The sequence below is a fragment of the Lycium barbarum genome, chromosome 8 (genome assembly GCF_019175385.1).
Source record: "Lycium barbarum isolate Lr01 chromosome 8, ASM1917538v2, whole genome shotgun sequence".
In the NCBI taxonomy this organism is placed as follows: domain Eukaryota; kingdom Viridiplantae; phylum Streptophyta; class Magnoliopsida; order Solanales; family Solanaceae; genus Lycium; species Lycium barbarum.
In genome coordinates, this window is record NC_083344.1 from 127,678,716 (window position 1) to 127,697,453 (window position 18,738).

General features: G+C 34.5%; 3 protein-coding genes across 4 annotated transcripts; 1 reads left to right on the forward strand and 2 right to left on the reverse strand.

The window, feature by feature from the left end:
* Positions 1 to 209: 209 nt before the first annotated feature.
* On the reverse strand, positions 210 to 5,919 carry LOC132607282 (protein PLANT CADMIUM RESISTANCE 10). 2 transcript variants are annotated; one of them, XM_060321188.1, is made up of 4 exons: positions 5,766 to 5,919; positions 4,513 to 4,702; positions 2,087 to 2,313; positions 210 to 685 (listed from the first exon to the last, which is right to left on the reverse strand). In XM_060321188.1, the coding sequence occupies exons 2-4, from the start codon at positions 4,676 to 4,678 to the stop codon at positions 500 to 502; spliced, it is 579 nt and encodes a 192-aa protein (XP_060177171.1). In that variant the 5' UTR covers positions 4,679 to 4,702; positions 5,766 to 5,919; the 3' UTR covers positions 210 to 499. The 2 variants fall into 2 exon arrangements, with proteins under 2 accessions (XP_060177171.1, XP_060177172.1); XM_060321189.1 differs by lacking the exon at positions 5,766 to 5,919 and adding an exon at positions 4,786 to 4,995.
* A 6,478-nt stretch (positions 5,920 to 12,397) lies between these two features.
* LOC132607285 (uncharacterized) lies at positions 12,398 to 15,429 on the forward strand. Its single transcript, XM_060321191.1, has 3 exons — positions 12,398 to 12,653; positions 14,593 to 14,854; positions 14,971 to 15,429. Exons 1-3 carry the CDS (start codon positions 12,510 to 12,512, stop codon positions 15,027 to 15,029), a joined length of 465 nt encoding a protein of 154 aa, XP_060177174.1. The 5' UTR covers positions 12,398 to 12,509; the 3' UTR covers positions 15,030 to 15,429.
* Positions 15,430 to 15,723: 294 nt separating this feature from the next.
* LOC132607283 (putative F-box protein At1g32420) lies at positions 15,724 to 17,031 on the reverse strand. The gene has a single exon (XM_060321190.1). It carries the CDS (start codon positions 16,953 to 16,955, stop codon positions 15,828 to 15,830), a length of 1,128 nt encoding a protein of 375 aa, XP_060177173.1. The 5' UTR covers positions 16,956 to 17,031; the 3' UTR covers positions 15,724 to 15,827.
* Between the last annotated feature and the right edge of the window lie 1,707 nt (positions 17,032 to 18,738).

Below are 18,738 nucleotides of genomic sequence, written 5' to 3' on the forward strand. Positions count from 1 at the left end.
TTTGCACCGTTACACAATCAGTGCATAAAACTTGAAGAAATCACATTCAAGTCATAACACTTGATTTTCTCAACATGAGTCAATACACATTTGATATTCACCCCTACAAGTATATGAGCATTCACTCACATAACTCACATCCTTTGGTATCACGATTATCACAAAACATTAACCCCACAATTCCTTACTGATACTATTAACACCAAATAGGAAAAGATAATATACGTAATAATTTTCTTTCCAGAAATTTTTACAGAAGTTACTTTTCCTAAAACCTTCTTTCCTACCAAACAGATGACATAGCAATTTCCTTGTGTATATACCAACTCAACAAGAAAGCATACAGAGTCAGCAGTGAACTAGTACCCACCTTCATAACATCAAGATATTACAAGAGAATTAATGCAGAAACCTATATTAGACGTGGACGATAAAAACCAAAAATAAAAGAATGCAAAGATGGACTAAGTACTGGAAAAGGCAGCATTGCGAAATGATTTTAATGGGATATTTTTTCATTTGCAGGAGTTGTTTCCATCTTCTGAACTTGAGGGGCTGTCACTGCCACTAAGCTAAGATCAGACGAGTTTGAGTCTCCAGATCTTTCACGGATCTCTCGGTACTCCTGGCATATGGCACACAAGTGGCAGAAAAAGTGTGTCGCAAAATCTCCACATGGGGCTTCCTGCAGGACATAATATTGTTAAATGCAGAAATACCACTGTAAGCAGTTGGGGATCTTATCAGCTCAGTTCGTTGGCTACCTGAACTTTCACCTTGTTGGTGAGGGCTCGATTCCCCACCTTGTAATCACCCTCCCCATTCCCCCTTCCCCTACTCCCAGTGTAATTAAAAAGAAACCAATTTAAGCAGTTCACATCTTTCTGTTATAAGGTAAAAGTTATCCTCCTTCAGGCATTGAACCATATCATATTATTGTAGAACAGAGGAAGGGGGCAGGTAAGAGAACTAAGGAAAAAAGGAAGGTGAAGAATTCACAGTAAAGAAAGAAAATGCAGTGGGGGTTAACTGGTTTTAAACTAATTCAACTCATTCAGTAACAAACTCAATACTAAAATTTCCAACTTGGACAACTTCTCAATGTAAATCAAACAGAATAGGGAACTACTGTCAGCTCTTTTTCTACATGGAGTCCTTTTTTTTTTTCTTTTTTTTTTTTTGATGACATGGGAACCCCCAGCCGCTACCCTTCGGGTGCGCACAGGGTAAACCCAGCTCCTGTGCAATAGCTCGCAAACCACACGGGAGAGGTAACCCGCACTAGGCAAGCCCGTGCGACGAGCTCGACCCAGAAGGCAAATCCCCAGAGGTTGTAGATGGGGTTTCGAACCTGAGACCTCCATTCTGAAAGCCCCATGCTCAACCAACTGAGCCACCCTTGCGGGTTTTTTTACATGGAGTCCTAATTTTCCTGATTTCAAGTTGTTGATGGTTTATCTAAGTCGAAGCCAACATTACTTGTTCAAATAGTGTGTAATAGATCTTCTCTTCCCTGGAGTTAATTAAAAATTATAATTTTTTGAACTTTTGTAGCTTCTATGGATAACATCCAATCCGAAAGAATGTATGGGGAATTCTAAGACAATTCCGCCTAATTTTTCCTTCTAATGAAACAGTTAACTTCAAACTCCCATCAAAAAGTATTTGTGTAGACATCAATACTAATATAATTTACACCATAATGGGAGTCCAAAATTTTCTTTTCTTGGGAACACAACCTTTTTCTTTCTTTTGGTTAGGGTCATCTTATTATTATAAGTGCATTCCTATGTCCTCTTTGCAACATTAAGAGACTTATGCATCAAGAAACATCCTCAAAAGGTGTGCAAATCAGATTAACCTCCCATGCATATGCACATGCTAGGGTGTAATTTACTTTGCAAAATAGGGGATACAACTATGAAAATATGAAATGTTAGATTGAAGGTAAATTTTCAAGCAATCTAACTTCACTCATTTTTTCCAAATATGTCTTTTCTGTTGAATCAATAGAGCTATTGATGATATGTTAAACCATATTCTCATCCATGAGCACTACAAATAGAAAAACCGCAGAGATGGCTACCTGAAGATTGTACTTTGATCTCAGTGTCTTTCGATAGCCACAGGCATAACATGCAACAAAGCATCCAGGCAAACCGAGAAGAATGCCTTCAGTTAAGAAGCAGCAAATTGAGTTGAAAAGTGCCCACAAAATAAAGTGAGTCGTACATGATCCCATCAAGGTTCCTGATCCCAAGAACTGTGCGTTTTTTCCAAACAGAAAGCAAGGGCAAAGAAGTCCAATAAAACCTGCGCACAGAATTTTGCAATTAGCACCAACTCAAGGTCATCAACCATCTAGTGCAATTCATCAGGCACGACAGAAGCCATTGCTTAGAAACATGTGTTTGAAATTTTATATCCGAAGATTAACCCTCATAAGAGAAGTTTCACAACACACTTCCATCTTATCATATATTCCAAAAGGAACGATTGATTTAGGCCCATTGGCACTGCTGAAAACCAGTTTCTACAAATTCTGGCTGTTGTACTATTACTTCGCGGGAATGAAAAACAGTGAGACCAAAGGGGTCCGGAATAGCAAATAATCTGGAGACACATTTTTTTTCAGTTTCAAAAAGAATAATCTGGAAACAGAATGGAAGCAATGCTGAGAAAAGAAATGCATGAGTGTCGTCCAGAATTCATGAAATATATCAATCAGCTGCTTCTTTTTTTCAATTTTAAGTTTTTGATAAGGAATGTATCAATCAAGTACACCTCAATGTGTAGGACTAGGGCAACTCTAAAGGATGTAGTAATTCATGTCGTACACTAACACACAAGCATAAATGCACATATATCAAGCATAAGACTTCCAATATTTTCTAATGTTGAGTGCAGGCCTCTGGCAGAGTCCAAATGTGCATCTTCAGGTCCATGGTAAACACCTAGCGGGAAATGACTATGGCTATCCGACTGCAGCTTTTGTCTACCCTTCCGATGCTTGCTAGCAAGGTAAAATCTAATTGCTCGGGTGCATCTAGGAGATATAGTGACCATCTCAAAGGACCTCAAGAATGCAGTTAAAAAGAACTAATATGAGCAAAAAAGGTGTTGTTTGTACTTATTGATAGACTACGCTGGATATTACTACGATGCATACAACTTTTATATCTGGTAGTGATCTATTGAATGAAAAGAAATACTCCATAACTACCTTACACGGACTCGGGTATTAGTATTACTAATCTGACAGAGGAAGAAATCAGATTCTTCATCACCTAAATCTTACATTCAAGGATACGGAATGTACAAGTATAATATACATGCCATTTAATGACTTAGGACTGTAAAAATACAATGTCAGTAAAAACGGCGGTTAAAATTCATCGTTATTTGAAATTGATGGACCATGATTATTGAGCATCTGTGATTTGGTTATGTGAGGAAGATTACGAAAACATGTAAGTGTAATTAAAGAACCAAATTAAGGCTAACTTCACAACTGAAAATACTTGAGCTGTTTCATATCGAACAACACTGAAAGTCCAAGAAATTTGTCTGTGTGTGTTTGCTCAACTAGTCGTTCTCAAACCCGAATTAAAGACAAGGGCCGAAGTAGGTTAATGGCCAGAAAAATCTACTCAATAATGCATTCTCAACAAAAAAATCCACTCAATAATGATGAATGCTCATAGTACTGAGTACATTAGGACGTGCTCACCCAGACATGCATCCCAATTATTGATATTGGAATATAATGACTCTAGATGGAGCGAAATGGATAGTCAGTATTCACATAGCCAAACCCAACTAGCTTGGAATTGAGGCGTAATAGTTGCCGTTGTATTTAAGTCCAACGAGTAAACCAAATTAAGGCTGCCTCACCATTGAAAAAGATACAGATTAGGTAAGAACATATATATCCTTTTGGTATACCTTTGTCCCAGCAAAAGAGTGCAGTATATGTACAATATACAACAAGATACCGAGTGAAATCCCACATAGTGGGGTCTGGATATGTACAATATACAAAAACTCAAATTCCCCTTTATAAATGCAGGACACTGAGGAACTCTAGCAAGGCATCTAAGTCATATACACTTAAGCATGTTACACCAAAAATAAAATAAAAAAAGTACAAGCACTTCTAAGTGCTATCTAAGTCTATGAATAGGTTTAGTTTTGCGAATTTGGTAAGAGTATTAATTTCTAAGGCCACACCGATTTCAAGTTAAATTTTCAAGAAAGAAGCATATAAGCAGACTAAATACTTCATTCAACTATAGAGTTTTATCATATTTTCGACCTAATAAGATAAAGAGGATAATTAATCATGAATCTTATTTTACTACTTCATTCAACTATAGAGTTTTATCATATTTTCGACCTAATAAGATAAAGAGGATAATTAATCATGAATCTTATTTTACTACCCAAAAATGCACCTTTCATTCACTTTTTTCCTTCTCATAAAGCAAGATCACAGGGCAGAGAGTAGCGTACAGCTCTGTGGATCATCAAAACAAGCACAGATTCCAGAACTCCACTGAGCATGGTCATCATTTTTGCCCTGTTGGTTTTGTTCTGTAGTAGAAACTTGTAGTGCTTCTGCATCTGACTGATCCAAAGGAATATAAGGTGGAGGTGAATAACTCTTGTTCCCTCCCATTATTCGTCACGTGTAAACGGCAACCTGCAGCACAAATCCAAGAGTAAGCAAAAACATCAATTAGGAACAAGCTACACAGAAATATATCCAATCAGTTCTCTGATTACATCAAGCCATCAAGGACCGTTACTTCCCAATGATGCTATAAATCACATTACTTTCGAATGAAGCTATAAATCATCTGGAGCCGAATTAAAAGAAACACACACACACACACTAGATATTGACAGGAAGGACAAAAATAAGAAATGCTTAAGGGTGTGTTTGGTATGACGGAAAATGTGTTGTGTTCCACAAAATAGGAGAAAATGTTTTCCAGGAGAAATATTTGCCGGATCAATAAAAACACACCAACTCATCCCCAACCCACCCCCACCTGCCTACCCCACACCCTAACCCAGGCCTGCCACCCCGCCTACCCCCCAACCCACTCCCACCACCAAAATTGCACCCTGAATTCAAAAACCTCATAGTGTTTTGCTTTGAATATATACAAATGCTCTTAAAATGATATTTTTCAACTTGCGTACCTAAGCACAAGAAAATGAGTAGGAAAATCACTTATTTTTCGAGAAAACACTTTCCGTCATACCAAACACACCCCAAAGTTATGAAATCAATTCTAATTTTTCAACCAACAAAATCTAGCCCTGTAAAGATTGATCACATTGCAGGCTGGCTCCACTAGGGCTAACAGCTATTTTATCATGTATTAATGTTTTTAAATTGATCACAAATCGAAATGTGTTGTATGGATAATTACAAGGATTTGGTAAATAATTTGAAATTCATGAGAATATGTTTTGGTTTTCCTATTAACCTATTTTTTTCTTCTTAAAATAAATCAATAATAATATTCCACGACAATTATTACTATGATCGCAACTAATCAAACCATGAAAAATAACGATGTGCGTGCTATCAAAATTAAAGCTTTATTCATGCAGTGGAAACGGATATAAAGCATTAAATCCAAATATGAAATTCACTTTCTCTAATTTTTACCATTAAAATTCATTTTGGAAAAGGGATAAAGTTAAAAGGGTAAAATCTGGAGAGAGAGAGAGAGAGAGAAAGAGGAACTTACAGCTCGATAAATTTGCAGATCAACGAGAAATTGGCCCGACAGTTATTCTCGTGCAATGAACAAATCAAAGGAGTAGTTGCCAAATTAAGGACAAAATGTGGCGTTTCTTTCAAAATACAGGGGGTTTAAAAAATATAGTAGTATATTATTTTAAGTTTCTAGAAAAAGTGACAAACTTCGATAAATGTGAAAGATATTTGGTTGAATAAAGTATTTCGAATTTCCTTTTTTTTTTTGGAAAAATGCAGAATTTTTTTTCACCATTTTTACATATTCTACATAATATATTTCATATATACTCAATGAATAATGGTTTTTACATAAATTTTGTCATGTAAGATATTTTTTTAATCTCCTTTTAGAATTTTAATATATCTTCTGTATTGCACTTCCATTTTTAATTTCAATATGTATTTTTTTTTATTGTCCCTCTTTAAATTTACTTAGTGTGAGATAAAAAAAATAAAAAAAATCAAACGCTTAAAAACACTTGTTTATCCTAGTTAAATGAAATACGAGTTTACATTATACACGCCACGGTGTATCCAGTTTTAGTGAGATGAAACCAACCAATCAAGGACAAATGCAAATAAATCTAGTAATTATTACTCCATCCGTCCCAATTTATGTGACATCATTTGACTTGGCACAAAATTTAAGAAATAAATAAATACTTTTGAAATTTATTGTCCAAAACAAGTCTTAGATATTTGTGTAGTTATAAATCATTTCATAAAGTTAAATTGTTTCTAAATATAGAAAGGTGATATTTTTTGGAAAAGACTAAATAGGAAAGTATGTCACATAAATTGGGACAGATTGAATATATGTTGTATTATGATCGGTGTAGTGTAATTCGTTTTTAACTTGTATATGAATCAAGTGATCCCTAAATCGATGGTCGAATATTTCATGCGTTTTCATCTAACTTATTCTTAACTTGTCCAAATCTGATCCCACTCGCCTATTTGTCGGGCTTAATTGTAACCCTTGCTAAAAAGCGAGGAAGGAAGAAGTGAGACCTCTTGCCCTCTTATAATTTAAATAGAAAAAATGAGCCTTTCAGATCTCGTATGTGTTATTTTTCAAATTTGTGAAAATTTCTCGTAAAAAAAGCCGTAAAACTAAAATAATTTATAAGTGACCTACAAAACCACTTCTCCCGAAGTGAACTGACATTAAACCAAATATATAGATGCACTTGCTTAAACAAACAAATAGCTTGATTCATCTGTTTTCTCCAAATGATGAAATAAAAGTTGTTGGCTGTGAACATTTTAAGCATTAAATTGCTTCTTCTTTTTTTTGGTTAAAGTGGTCGTGGATTTCAATTTGCAGGATTCACTCAAATGTTATAGTCACCTACTCACCTGTTTCCTCCAACCTTTACTTCTTTATCTTTATTTTATTGTTTAATGTTTAATTGTATTCAGAATAAAATTAAGAGGCTATTATCCAATTAAAGATTCATGTGATCCATTGTTACTTTTTACCCGCTTTGGCTATTGTGCAACATCACCAATAATTTATATCGCATAACCTTTACTATTATCAATCATCTCCGGCCAACAATCACCATCAGACACCACAACACAACAATTATCGTCGATAACTATCGTGCAATTACCATTAGTCATCACTGTATAACTGTCACCACCCAAAGGTGATTGACTTTATTGATTAAACAGAAAAAAAAAAAAAAAAAAAATTTGAGGGCGACTAGACCAAAACTTCAACTAGAAATGACATTTGCGAAGAAAAATGCATATACTCAAACTCTATATATGCTATACATAAACTTGCAAAACGCGACTCGTTAAAATAATTCGGAAAAATCACATTAAGAGAGTCATAACATGATACAAATTAAAGAAAACTGGACCAACACCTCTATAATTGAAATCTTTATTACATGCAATGAAAGAGAGATAAACAATGAAAAGACAAGAGACAACAAGTAATTAATTTAATTTAATTCAAGGTCTATTTGGATTATGCTGGTTGTTTGCTCCAGGACTACCATAGTCTAACACCAAATCCATCCTCCTTGCTACTGATGCTTCTCCAATAAAGACTTCTGCATCATCCACTGCTATGTCCATTGCATCCTATATACACAAGAGAGAAGAGCACTGATTAAAATATATGAAAAATCTCTTTGAAGCATAGTAATATAATTAATTAAAAAATATTTTCTTTAACAACTTAAGTTTCTAGAAAAGATAGTCTATACCATAAGAAAAAAAAAAAGCATTGGATTTAATTAAATTTCACCACCACGAAAAAAAAACCTTTGCGTTACATTTTTATTAGTGACGTGTTTAGCCTAAGGAAAAAAATAAGGCACATGACACGTGAGGCAAAACTTATCCTCACCGGTGTTTACACCAACCTCACAAATACATGATGTCTTTAAATACGCTTTTATCAATAAATCTTAGTTTGTTAATGTACATTCTCACCTTAACTATAGCTTAACCGTGGTAAATTAGTGCGATATAGTACTGTAAATATCAGACATGGATAAATTTTACTCATGTGTGAAAAAGCATGTTGAGATATAAAATAATTAATTAATCTAAACTGCGTGTGTTAAGACACAATATAATTAAGTAATCAATTATTTTATTACAATTTAAACTTGTAGATGAGATGATAACGCTACAAGAAATCCAAAGTCTCTTTGAAATATATAGAAAATTGGAGCTTCTCTAAAAATCAGGTCCATATATACGATGGGGAGTGGATTATGATTTATTTCCTTAATTTTTCCTTTTCTATCTCGACTCGAAATAATATCCCTCAACAAAATTAATCTTTTTAAAAATAATGCATGGCTAGCACCTACTCTGCTTCAATATTTCTATTTTTTTCATTTTACTGTAATCTTCTTTAATTAAACATAAACATCCCAAGATTAATTTGAGAAAATTAAGATTCAAATTATTTGTTTTTCAAGATAGAGAGAGAGGGGACAAGAACCTGGGCCGGTAAATCGTAGGCAGAGATTTCATCAGTGGACGCCTTGAGAGTTCCTGTCGGTGCATAAAATCAAAAGACATTTTTCAGATTAATTTAGGTGTAAAATGCATAAGAACGTGCGGAAATTCTTGATTGGAAATATGTGAATTCTGGCATTCTTTCTATATATTTGACTCTTTAAACTCAACCATCCTTGCAATGTAGGAGTATAACATTACCAGAAAATAAATAATACTCCTATCTTATGGACGTTGGATCGGAATTTGACTCGTCGATAAAGAAAATCTGTCGAAAATATTTTCGAACGGCTAAGTTCCGTTGGAAGTTCGTTATTTTATGGTAGTGTAACACAGGTACAAACTAGGGAGTCAAGATAAAAATCACTCATCCACCCTTCTTTACATGCATGCAGAGACAAATCTAGAACGACTTGATCTAATTCAACTGAATCCATAAAGTATTTGGCTTGAATTACGTAAACATACATAAAATAAGTAATAAAGATAAATACATGTAATAAGATAACACTTGTTATGAATTTTGACAACTCTAAATCTTAGATCGGTATATGCAAGAATATGTTTAAAACTATTGACAATCATTCAAGTTCAAATTTAGTGCAGACAAACACACTAGGTGATTCTTTTCATTTGTCCAAGTCTTGGTGAACAGAGTTATCCAGTATCCGTGCTGATAGAAGATAGCATGTACCCATATAATTAGTCTAAGATAATTGCAAACCCAAACACCACAATTATCAACAAAAAAACAAGACGTGTTTTTGACAAAAAATATAGCTGCTATATGAATTAACTTGATGAAAACTTACTTGATGATGAGGCTGTTGAAATGATAGTAGCAAAGATGAACAGAAGAAGAAGCTGGAAAGCAACTTTATGCACCATCTTTTGATCAATTAATTTAGCAGAATGAGACAAGTCTTCAGAAGATTTGAGTTGGGTGATTTAACTATATAGAAGTCATAAGCATAATTTAATACAAAAAGTCAACTTCTAGTTCCTTTCATTAGATAAGAAATCACCTCTCAACAACCACAAGATGCTACATAACTAAATTTAAAATTTGAGTAGACTTTTTTCCCACTTGCCTAAATTTAATTTCTGTCTGATAGTTATGACATTTTCGAATTTTCAGGCAGCTTCCTCCACAAACCGGAACCACTAACATGTTGTTAATTATTGATTTATACTCCGCAAGACAAGTAATCCTACAATGAAGGCAAGAAGAATAAAAACGAAAGAATAAAGTTGTTGAAATGTAATGTTATTAAAAAAAAATGTAAGAATTTCTACACAGAAAAAATAGAAGAAAAAAAAAGGAAAAAAAATTGTTCCTTTGATTGAACTACTGAAATTTATGTTGTTACGAATTTGGATTTGTAGACCAGTAGAGAAAAACCAATACCAAGAATTTTGGTAGAAATAGCGAGTACTGGCCATTTTTAGGCTTGTAATTGAAAAATAGTCACTTCAAATTTTACGTGTGAAGATCCATGACAATATTCTAGAGTGTCACTTATTGTGAAATTATAAACGCTATAACAAAATTTATTTTTCAATTACAAAAGCTGAAAAGTGCTTTGTAAATTTTGCGTAGAAAAATGTCTACTGTAGCGAGGGAAAGCAAATAAATTGCAGGAAAGTTATATTTAAACAATATTTGAATTCAATAAATTGACAATATAAATTTTTTGTTCACCGTTATATGGGATTTTTTTTTTATATAACTTCGTGCATACAACTTAAATTAAAATTGTGGAATCATTGGGATGCAGGAGTACTTGAAGGCACATCCCAATTAAACATAAAAAATAACCTTGTTCCTTTTGACATTCTTTTTTTCTTTTTAGAATATTGTTGCTGGGAAGAACAAAAACGCCATTTATAATACATTTTTTTTAAAGAACAATTTCATCAGATTTATTTTTATTTGAAAATGACCGGATTGTCTTTTTCAACTTGATTATCCTTTCTAAAATTTTCATCAGTTTAATTAACTATCGTATCTCTTTGTACTCTATTTGCTCCAACCTTATCTTTATCCCAAACAAGTTGTCGTAATCTAACTTTTGTACCTTTTTGTGGTGTTAGACTTAGACCAAGTACATTCTTCAAATTTTTACATTTTTTTTTCAAGAGAACTGGAAATTAAATTGAGATTATAATCTCACTTTATCCCAAAATTATCTTATTAGTATTTTTTTAATAACTAATTCAAGTCAACGCCAAACACAAAAGAACTACAAATGCAAGATACATACTTCACTATATCAAGTTCAGCTTCAAATAATTTTGATCAAATAAATCTTTATTAAATTCGGTCCATTATTTCAACTTTAAACTTTAAATAGAGAATTTAAAAGACAAATTTGAGGAGTATTTTATAAGTTAAACAATAAGTTTCACTCATAAAACTTTAATTTTCTATTTAAGTGAAATTCATTTTCAAACACGATTTTAAATATCATTTTTTAACTTTAACTTCGGATAGTCATTTTTCCCCCTAACCTCAATCAAACATTGTCTAAACGCCTACTAAAACTTGGGCCTATTTCAGAAGCTTGTTTCATCTACAAAATTATCTCTGTCCCTTTGAAGAGGCGAGTTCACCGATAGCATATGCAAGATTTTGTGAAACAGTATTGGCCTGTTACCTTTCTTCCTGACTAAACTTTTATTATTATTATTTTTAAGTAATGTTGCCACGTGATCAGGAAGTCACGGGTGTGAGCCATGACAACATTGTCTTGCAGAATGCAGGGTTGCGTACAATAGACCCTTGTGGTTCAGTCTTTTCTCGGGCTTCACGCATAGCGGTAGCTTAGTACACTGAGTTGCCTTTTCCTCCCAATTGTGTATTACTGTTTGTTGTTTCATTTGCTCTATCTTATAATTATCTTGCCATGTTTTTCTTGATATCATGCTTTAAATTCTTTTTTTCTTTTCTTTCGGGCAATCTAATTTGAACGGCTCGCTGCCTATTTAGTTACATTTTTTGTTTTGATTCCAGTATAGAAGTATAGAACTAGAGATCCTGGCTCGAAAACAATATCTCTACTTCATAAAAGTAGGAGTAAGATCTGCATACACCCAATCCTCCCAGACTCTACTTGTGAGACTACATTGGGTATGTTATTGTATATTATTTTTTTAAAAATAACTTTATTTTTGTTTATATTTAATTAAATTCTTTTGGCAGCAATATCTATGCTGACACCCTCAATTCAATAGTAATAGCTCAAATTAGCCACTTTTCAGCCTTGTAAATAAAGAATAGTTATTGTTCTGGAATTTCAACTTCTACAAGTCACGCTCAAGACACTTTTGTAGAAATTGATATTCCAGAACAACGAAACTTTTCAATTACAATGGTTAAAAAGTGGCTATTGGTAAATGGTATTCCCTAAATTTTTGGGAAGAAATCACTTATGTCTAGCGGGACCTAAATTCTTTAAAAGCGCGGGACATAACTCATCGGATATTATGATGCAAAAATATATATTTACGTACGGCCGAAAGTGTAAATGACCCTGGTCCATACTCTCAGTGGGCCAATCGAGTTGGATCAGTCCACTTGCCAAAATTATCCATAGCGGGCCAATTCTCTCTCGACTTTGAGTTCGTTAAGTACAAGATGGGAGACGAAAACTACATGAATATCATCGAAAAAGTGAAGATGAAAATAGAAATACTACCAAAGCTTTAAACTTATTATCAGGGTCTAAAGTTTCTTTGTGAAAAAATGGATTGTACACTAAAGATATCATCTTTGTCAGTTAGTTTCCCCAAATTTTCACCAATATATCGCACAGGCTTGTTTTCTGCAAAACCCAATTTGACAAATTTCCAGAAAAATGCCATTTTTGGATCTCCCTCACCACCACGAGTAAGTCTTTATTTAATTTGCTTACAACTTTATATTATATGTTTGATGTTTTTTTTTTTTTTTTTAAATCTTGAATTTACTTGTTGTTTATTCACTCCAATCCCATTAGAATTTCGAAGTTAAGCGTGCTTGATTTCAAGCTTCAAGATTGAATAATTGAGGAAAATAATACCTAAATAGAGGGGAGTTAGGATTATGAGTTCTGAATTCTAGAAAAGATAAATTACTGGGTTCTGGATAAACATTTATATATATTAAGTGAATTTTATAACATGTGGGGGGGTGCGGTAGGATTTTGACTTTTCTAGAAAATGCAACTTCTTGGGCTGTGGATAATTTATTTATACGTGAATTTTTTTTTAACACAAATAGGGTCTGTGCCAAAGCTACTAGGTTCTAGCAGAACTGTAGCTCCGTCCCCCGAGGAGGACATAAGGATAAATAGAGGTGGTCACGTGCTTATAAGTGCTTAGTGTTGAATTTAAAGGACAAATATACAATGGTGAGCAGGCGGAGCTAGGAATTTATACAAGGGATTCAAAAGTAGCACTTTTAGAACCTCATTTGACACTACTAGAATTTTCTCTTATGTGAAGGGGAGTCAAATTACTTTTATATAGTCATAAAAAATGGCTTTAGCCCTATGTGTATACTGTATAGTATAATTTTTCAACCAAGGGGATTCTATTCTTTAACCTATCTCCGCCATTGTGGAATAGAGACTGGTGCTAGGTAGCAGATTAATCCAAGGGCAAATATTCTATGGTTATAGTTTGTGTCTACAAAAAGAGCCAATTGAATGAGCAGTTCTAACTTCTAATCAAGCAATATCAGCTTGTGTACACCTCTATATAAGTATATATAAGAGCTTCAAGATTAGAATGGGTTGGAAATAGCTTCTTGAAACAGTGGACAGATTGTGTAAAGAGTTTCAAAGGAAAAATAAGCCATCACGAGTTCTTTACTTAAGAGCAGGGGCGAATTTTTGTAGTAAAAATAGGTCACGCGAACCCATGGTCACCCGACTAAACTCGGTATATTATGTATATAATTCTTAAAATATATCTAATATTATCTGAAAGAACACATGGTCAAACGAGACAGAGTGGAGCACTGGTTAAGTGCTGGGTTTAATTCCTTAAGGTCGCGGGATCGAACCCTACTAAATGCATGTTTGTGTCTTTTTTTTTTCTTTTCTACTAAATGCAAGTTTGTGTCTTTTTTTTTTAATTTCTAAAATAGTGAACTCATCCTCTTGAAATCCTGGATTCGCCTCTGCTTAGGAGTAACCCGAGTGACCCTTTAATCACTACGTACCATGCCCGTCTCATGCAGGGGAAACTTTGTCTAGTAGTAGATAACATGCGTTACATAGTTAGACTTGTCTACAGATGTAACATACTAGTATATGTATTAGTGTCCCTAACTAAAAAGTATTACATTTGTCTTCGCATATGCTTCCAACTTCATTTCACACATAGAGGCAAATCATAGGCATTGCAGCATACAGAACATTGACAAAGCATTAAGCTCCAAAAACTAAAGGGAAGAATTGCAAGGCCACCAGTTTCAAAATGTTTTATTTTAGGACCTCGTCGTTGATGCTCCTACATTCATAGCATGAGTAGCTATAGCAAGTGAATGATTTGAAATTCGAGTTATAACACTCGTATTTATTGAACTTGTAATGGTATCCTCAATTCAAAAGTCTCTCTATGGCTGAAGAATGAGCGTGTTCTTGGGCCATCATAGAAACATACATAGGAGCTCAATATATACGAGCTCATTCTTCAGCCATAGAGAGACTTTTGAAACTGGAGCCATCATAGAAACTTTTGTGGTCATAGCTACAACAACCTCAGATTATGCGACCTACAAATTTTGTGGCTCCCATATGGCTGAAGAGTAAGACCTACGAGTATGTGCCTCTACTTTGCAGGCAATGCCAAATGCTTTAGGCGATGCTCACAGAAAAATAAGCAGTCTTGAATCTCTGTTTTGCTATGATAAATCTGTACCCGAGGAAAGAATTGAGAAGCCAACTGGATTGTCCTTGGCCAAGAAGAATACTGGAGATAATCCTCATTGTCCCGAGTGTGAAGCAAAAGGTGCTGTCCTTTGTGCTACCTGCTCGGGTTCGGGCCTATATGTTGATTCTATAATGGAAAGCCAGGGGATAATTGTCAAAGTTAGATGCTTAGGTAAGTTCTTTTCTTCTCTCTTTCCCTTCCATTTGGATTTCCTTCAATCTTTGTCAATGTGTGCTGACAAAGATCTGGAAACGGCAAGATATTTTACTTTGACTTTGACCTTGCAGGTTGTGGAGGTTCTGGTAACATAATGTGCTTAGAATGTGGAGGACGAGGTCATCTCTGACTTTCTTGATCCTACTGGTTTGATCTTGTGCCTGTTTGTCATGATATAGGCTTTGGCTTTGTCAGGTAGCGTGAAAACGCAGAGTTAGTTGCACACATTTAAGAACAGCTGATTCAAAGTTAGCTTTGTGTATCATTTAATTGCTTTTTCTGTCCTTGGAAAAATAATGTTATCATTTAAATACAACTAGATTTCCTTTTTAGCATATCAGTTTTAGTTCTTGATTCTTATCAAGTAGACCACTGAGGCATGTAGGATATCTGAATGGAGTTTTCAAGGGAATAGTTTGCCCCGAATGAAACATATTTATATCCATGCAGTTTCTTTTTCAGTTTAGGAATGATATTATGTCTCAGGCTTTACAGCTATATATCTTACTTTTCGTGTGGTTTCTGTGACATTTGGCGATTCGATATTACTGGATTGACAATTCTGAGCATTTTGTTGGGTAGAGGTACTTTGCCATTATAGTTAATTTATAGAACAATGAAAAAACTTTCAGGTTCATTGTTTTCCAGATCAGATGAATATTATGAATGTCCTCTCTGCATAGTGATGTATGTTATTGGCGATCGCTATATCCCATAGCTCTGTAGCTGTTGAATGTAAACTACGATAATGGTATCGAAAGGCTTTTTGGACTTTCTAGTTCTACATAAGCAACACTGCTTTCTGTAAAATGGAATTAGAATGAAAGATGATTTCTAGAAGGAGAACTAGAACTTTCAAACCTGAAAATGCACTTCTCTATATACTGAAAAAACAAGAAAAGAATAATGAAAAGGAGCACCACACCTATTACCTTGCATTCACTAAACATTTTTCCAATGGGTAGAGGTTTTCTACACATCTATAAATGCCTTTAATCGAATATTCTCTTTGAGATCCTTGGACTTCGCATTTTCTCCAACTTTTTGTTGTGATATCATAAGAGAAGTAAGTGAATTTATCGCCCTCCACTTCAGCGACGAATATAATCTCCCCATCATATGTATGGGAACAAAAATTCATTCTAGGTAACCCTGGAGAACTAGTAATGGTATCCCTCTCCCATATTTGAAGTTGACCATTTCCTAAAATCCACAAATTAAAATTTTCATCCGTCATATTTTCAAGGACGGATAATTTCCCTTTCACTTCTATTAGGTGACAAGAATCCACCCCATGAGGGTGATAAGAATCCACCCCATCAGGTAAAGCACAAGGTAATGTAATAGTTCTGAAACTTTCGGCTTTCACATCGAAAGCAACTATTCTTTTTCTCTGATAAAAAGAATCAAGCATATAGATAACTCCATTAATGCAAACTCCCTCGTTCAATCGAGGAAACAGGAAAAAGCTTTCAATCTCCCTCCAAGATTTGTCCATGCCTAAAGTGAAAATCCAGTTTCTTGCGTGTGACTCGAAAGCTTCGAATCTCGTATAAAGAACTTTATAAATCTTTTCTTCTGGTTCATAACCTAATGAACAGTAACAATAGCGATTCACATCTATTTTAGGAAGAAATCGTATTTCTCTTGTACTGGGATTGATAATTATAGCAGGTTGGTGCCACGTCGAGAAGCAAAATAGACCATTAACACACTCGAAAAGGTTTCTCGAACCAATATAGTCGTCGAGTACATCAAGATACTCAATATGAAGAAGGGAGGCTTCACCATCTTCGTTTTGTTCTATAGTGTAAAAACCTTCTCTTTCGCGCGCAAGCAATTTGATTCCCCCAATACGAGTCATAGAGCGGGATTGATGAATAGACACGAAATCTGTCTCAGACACAAGAGAGTTGTAAACTTTTGAAATGCACCTGAAACGCATTAAAGACTTGACGGGAAGCAATGAAAATATTTCAAAGATTATTTCTTGGGGAATTGATGTTACTTTTCTGGATGACTTCATATTCATCTTGTAGAAGGCGGCTGTAGTCATAGCCGTGCTTTACTAATGCTTGGCAAACCCTTTTTCCAGTTTAAATAGAGCAATTTGTTTGCCTTTCGACTTTTCCTTTTCCTACTAAAACTCGTACAATAATTTGTTTGGTTCAATTCTTTTCTTAAAAATCCAACCAACCGATTATATATATATATATATATATATATTTATATATTAGTATTTTGTAGTTTATAATTTTTATTTTATTTTAATAGAGATCATTTATACGTCATGTACGTTTTGCCACAAAAAAGTTGTATAAACATATTAATGTTCGCTTGGTTGAGTTTTTTGCTCTTCTAAGAAGTTACTTAGAGGTGATTTATTTATATTTTAGTCATTAAGTTAAGTAATCTTTTATGCACCCTTAGAATTTTAATGAAAAAAAATGACACTATAAAAACCTCTTCTATTTCATTCATGAACTGGAAAAAAAAAATCAGGGAAAAGGTGCAAATATATCCCTCAACTTTACAATTTAGAGTAGATACACTTCTCGTTAAAAGATGGTGCATATATATCCCTCCCGTTAAACAAATATTGTAAATATATCATTTTCGCTGCAGAATTGTTTTAATTAAAATAAAAGCTAGTAAGAGTATATTTGCACCTTTTCGCAAAGTTCAAGGATATATTTGCACCTTCTCACACATGATTTATTTTTTGGGAAAAAGGGTCAAAAATATCCCTCTACCTTGTTTTAATGGTTCAAAATATCTTCTGTTACGATTTTGGGTCATTTATGCCTCTGCGGTTATAAAAGTTAACAAACATACCCTTCATTTGACGGAAATCCCCAAATTGATTTAAATAACCCGATTTCATAAAAAATAACTCACTTTCATATTTTACCCGCCCAACCCGCCTCCTAAAATAACCCAAGTCTTCTTCCTCTCTCATATTTTCTCATCCAGCAACTTGTCTCTCAAGCCCACCGCTCCGGCGAACTCCGTCTCCAACCAATCACTTCTCTCATTCCCTTTCCCACCACCGAGAGCTGCCACAACATCTCCACTATCCGTTATCGCTACTACAAATTAAAGCAAAACCAAAACACCATTAATTTCCCACCACTACCCGACTAAGATCAATGGTGTTTTTATTTTGCTTTGTTGTAGCTATAACGGGTAGTGGAGATGTGGTGGGAAAGAGAATGAGAGAAGTGGCTGGTTGGAGTTGGAGTTCGTGGGGCGGTGACTTGAGAGCCAAGTTGCTGGAGGAGAAAATATGAGAGAGGAGGAAGATTTGGGTTATTTTAAGAGGCGGGTCGGGGCGGATAAAATATGGGAGTGAGTTATGTTTTATGAAATTGGATTATTTGAATTAATTTGGGGATTTCCGTCAAATAAAGGGTATATTTGTTAATTTTCATAGCGGCAGGGGCATAGATGGCCCAAAATTGTAATAGAGGATATTTTTAGCCATTAAAACAAAGTAGAGGGATATTTTTTTACCCTTTTCTCTCTTTTGTTTTTGCCTTCTTTAATTCAACGATTAATTGAATTTATTGTTTTGATGATCAAATTTCTTTTTGTGCTCGTCTAGAATACAACAGGTTGTTACTGTGACGAATAATGGAGGAAGCTACATTAACACCAACACCATCCACATTAAGTGGACTCCAACTTAATACTTCAAAGTAACAGCGCCAGAGGCACAACCCGGCCAATTTAAGGCCAGGAGTGCATTGCCCGCATAAGGGATGACCGGTGCACACTTAATTAGGCGGATCATCCCAAAGTCAACCTACAAGCTTTTTAACTGCAACTTAAATATACGC

What these genes read in the sequence shown, in the direction of transcription:
- LOC132607282 (XM_060321188.1), bottom strand. Translation starts at nt 4,678, where the DNA reads ATGGGAGGGAACAAGAGTTATTCACCTCCACCTTATATTCCTTTGGAT. An exon ending in TTTTGATGATCCACAGAGCT is followed by an intron (nt 2,314 to 4,512) that starts GTACGCTACTCT and finishes TTCTGTGCGCAG; the next exon opens with GTTTTATTGGACTTCTTTGC. An exon ending in GATCAAAGTACAATCTTCAG is followed by an intron (nt 686 to 2,086) that starts GTAGCCATCTCT and finishes TATGTCCTGCAG; the next exon opens with GAAGCCCCATGTGGAGATTT.
- LOC132607285 (XM_060321191.1), top strand. Translation starts at nt 12,510, where the DNA reads ATGGATTGTACACTAAAGATATCATCTTTGTCAGTTAGTTTCCCCAAA. An exon ending in GATCTCCCTCACCACCACGA is followed by an intron (nt 12,654 to 14,592) that starts GTAAGTCTTTAT and finishes TCTACTTTGCAG; the next exon opens with GCAATGCCAAATGCTTTAGG. An exon ending in TGTCAAAGTTAGATGCTTAG is followed by an intron (nt 14,855 to 14,970) that starts GTAAGTTCTTTT and finishes TTGACCTTGCAG; the next exon opens with GTTGTGGAGGTTCTGGTAAC.
- LOC132607283 (XM_060321190.1), bottom strand. Translation starts at nt 16,955, where the DNA reads ATGACTACAGCCGCCTTCTACAAGATGAATATGAAGTCATCCAGAAAA.